This window comes from Sprattus sprattus, assembly GCF_963457725.1.
Source record: "Sprattus sprattus genome assembly, chromosome: 10".
NCBI lineage: Eukaryota > Metazoa > Chordata > Actinopteri > Clupeiformes > Clupeidae > Sprattus > Sprattus sprattus.
Genome location: NC_137908.1, coordinates 11,121,923 through 11,124,422, shown reverse-complemented (window position 1 = coordinate 11,124,422; position 2,500 = coordinate 11,121,923). Strand labels below are relative to the sequence as shown.

The 2,500-nt window shown below is 49.1% G+C and overlaps 1 protein-coding gene across 1 annotated transcript in view; it reads left to right on the top strand.

The window, feature by feature from the left end:
• Window positions 1–2,500, top strand: part of plxna1b (plexin A1b) — a gene marked incomplete at its 5' end in the record, with an annotated part of 148,814 nt that overhangs the window by 106,777 nt on the left and 39,537 nt on the right. The window contains 2 exon segments of the mRNA XM_080846775.1: window positions 1,055–1,151; window positions 1,567–1,757. Coding sequence (XP_080702901.1) covers window positions 1,055–1,151; window positions 1,567–1,757 — 288 coding nt within the window.

Here is a 2,500-nt window from a genome sequence, read left to right as displayed (position 1 = left end):
ACAAAAGAAAAAAGAAAAGAAAGCAACACTATTGCAGCAAACGCTGCCACAAGTTCCCCGGTTGGAATCGATGCCTGATTGTTCCACGTTCATCACTCCCTGTAATCCTCCCTGAAATCATGAAGGTGATGGTGTGGGTGTGAACGTCATGGTGTGGGTGTGTGTCTGGACGTGGAGGCTGGATAGTGAGCACCAAACACCCCCCCGCCCGATGAATCACAGCCTGTACTGTTCTGCCCTGGGCTTAGCCAGTAGCCCCTGAGGCTAGGCACACTCCCTGCTAATACTGCGGACTAATTACACAATTACGCTGGCCGGTTCTCCAGCACACGACTGGTCTCACAAGACTACAACGTACTGACTGCGCGTGCGTGCGCGTGCGCGTGTGTGTGTGTGTGTGTGTGTTTGTGTGTGTGTGTGTGTGTGGGTACATACACAGGCTTCTGTTAGCCCTACTTGTGGATGAGAGGTGACTGTATGTTATCTGAGCCACTCTATCCTTATCAGCCATGTTGTCCCTTGCCACTGGTCATATTGCACACACCACAACCTATCAACAGCATCTCTCTCTCTGCTCTCAGCACACACACACACACACACACACACACATTCACAGACACTCAAACACACACACAGACACAGACCTACTCACTCACACACACACACACACACACACACACACACACACACACACACACACACACACACACACACACACACACACACACACACACACACATACACACACACACTCATACACACACATTCATACACACACACACTCATACACACACACACACATTCTCTCATAGACAGACTTACTCTCACACACACACACACACACACACTCACAGAGACGGCTTCACACAAAACACTGATTAGCCCGACTCCAACTCCCATGATCATTTGCCAATGAAATTATGCCCCCCCCCCACCCCCCAATAAACAATGTGTGTGATTGCATAATCTCAACTAATCCACTTTACTCAACACATGCTGCATACGATAAGGTAATCCTATACGATATTTATAATCCCGTGTGCTCCTCTTACAGTACAACTACGAAGGGAGTGACATCAGTGACCTGCCAGTGGATCTGTCTGTGGTTTGGAACGGCAACTTTGTCATCGACAACCCCCTCAACATCAAAGGTGAGTGGTATATGGGTGATTTAGTGTGTCAAAGCTTAAGAGCTGGGGGTTTGAGCACAGTACTTATGGTAATGAATGAACTGCTGTCTATTATAATTACAACACTGCACAGTATGGAGTAACCAGGGATGGTTTCAGATGAAGATGTCATTTTGTTAAAACAGCACGGTGACAGTGAAAATGGATATCAGGAGGTATTCTTATAACCTTTTTTGGATTCCTTTCCCCTCTCCTGTCTTTCTGTTATCCTCTTCCCCCTCTACCTCTTCTTCCTCTTCCTGTCCTCCTCTATGTCTCGTTCTGCCGACCTCTGTCTCTCCCTTCTTTCCCTTTCCCTTCTTCCCTCTCTCTCTCTCTCTCTCTCTCTCTCTCTCTCTCTCTCTTTCTCTCTCTCTCTCTCCCCTTCATCCTGCAGCTCACCTGTATAAGTGTCCTGCGCTGCGGGACAGCTGTGGCATGTGTCTGAAGGCCGACCCGCACTTCGAGTGTGGATGGTGCGTGCAGGAGCGCAAGTGTTCTCTCCGGCAGGAGTGCAGCACGCCAGAGCACACCTGGATGCACGCCACCGCAGGCAACAGCCGCTGCATGCACCCGCGCATCACCAAGGTGAGGAGAGCACCCCGCACACACACACATACACACACGCTCACACACACACACACACACTCTCATACACACACACCACACCACCACCAAGGTGAGATGTTCACATTCAAGCACACAGACTTCCATATGTTATGATTATACACACCAACAAGTACACATTTGCCCTTACCAAGGTAAAAGGCTCACACACACACACACACACACACACACACACACACACACACACACACACACACACACAAACAAAATGGATGACCCACAACATATGAGCACATCCACACTGGCATATCCAATCAGTCATGCACAAAACAGCACATACAATACCAGAGGCAGGTTGGTCACGTGTACATCTTTGAAGCAGTTTTTAATGTGTGTAAGTGTAATGATGCTTTTGACACAGTCTGCCAGAGAGCACACACATGGTGTGTGTGTGTGTGTGTGTGTGTGTGTGTGTTTGTGGTGTGTGTGTTTGTCTTTGTGTGTGTGTGGGGGGAGGGAGGGGTGGTGCTAAGGTGTGAAGCTATGCCATGATTGACGCCAGAGAGGATTAGCAGGTGCCAGCCACTGAGAAGAGCACGAAAGAGGACGAGTTAAGTGGCAGTGAAGTAATGGAATTGAAGATGGAGAGCAAGAGAGAGAGAGGGACAGACAGAAAGAGCGAGGGAGAAGGAGAAGGAAAGAGAGAGAGGAAGGAAGAGGGGGGAAAAGTGAGTGAAAGAGACAAGCAGTGCGGGAGAGGACAC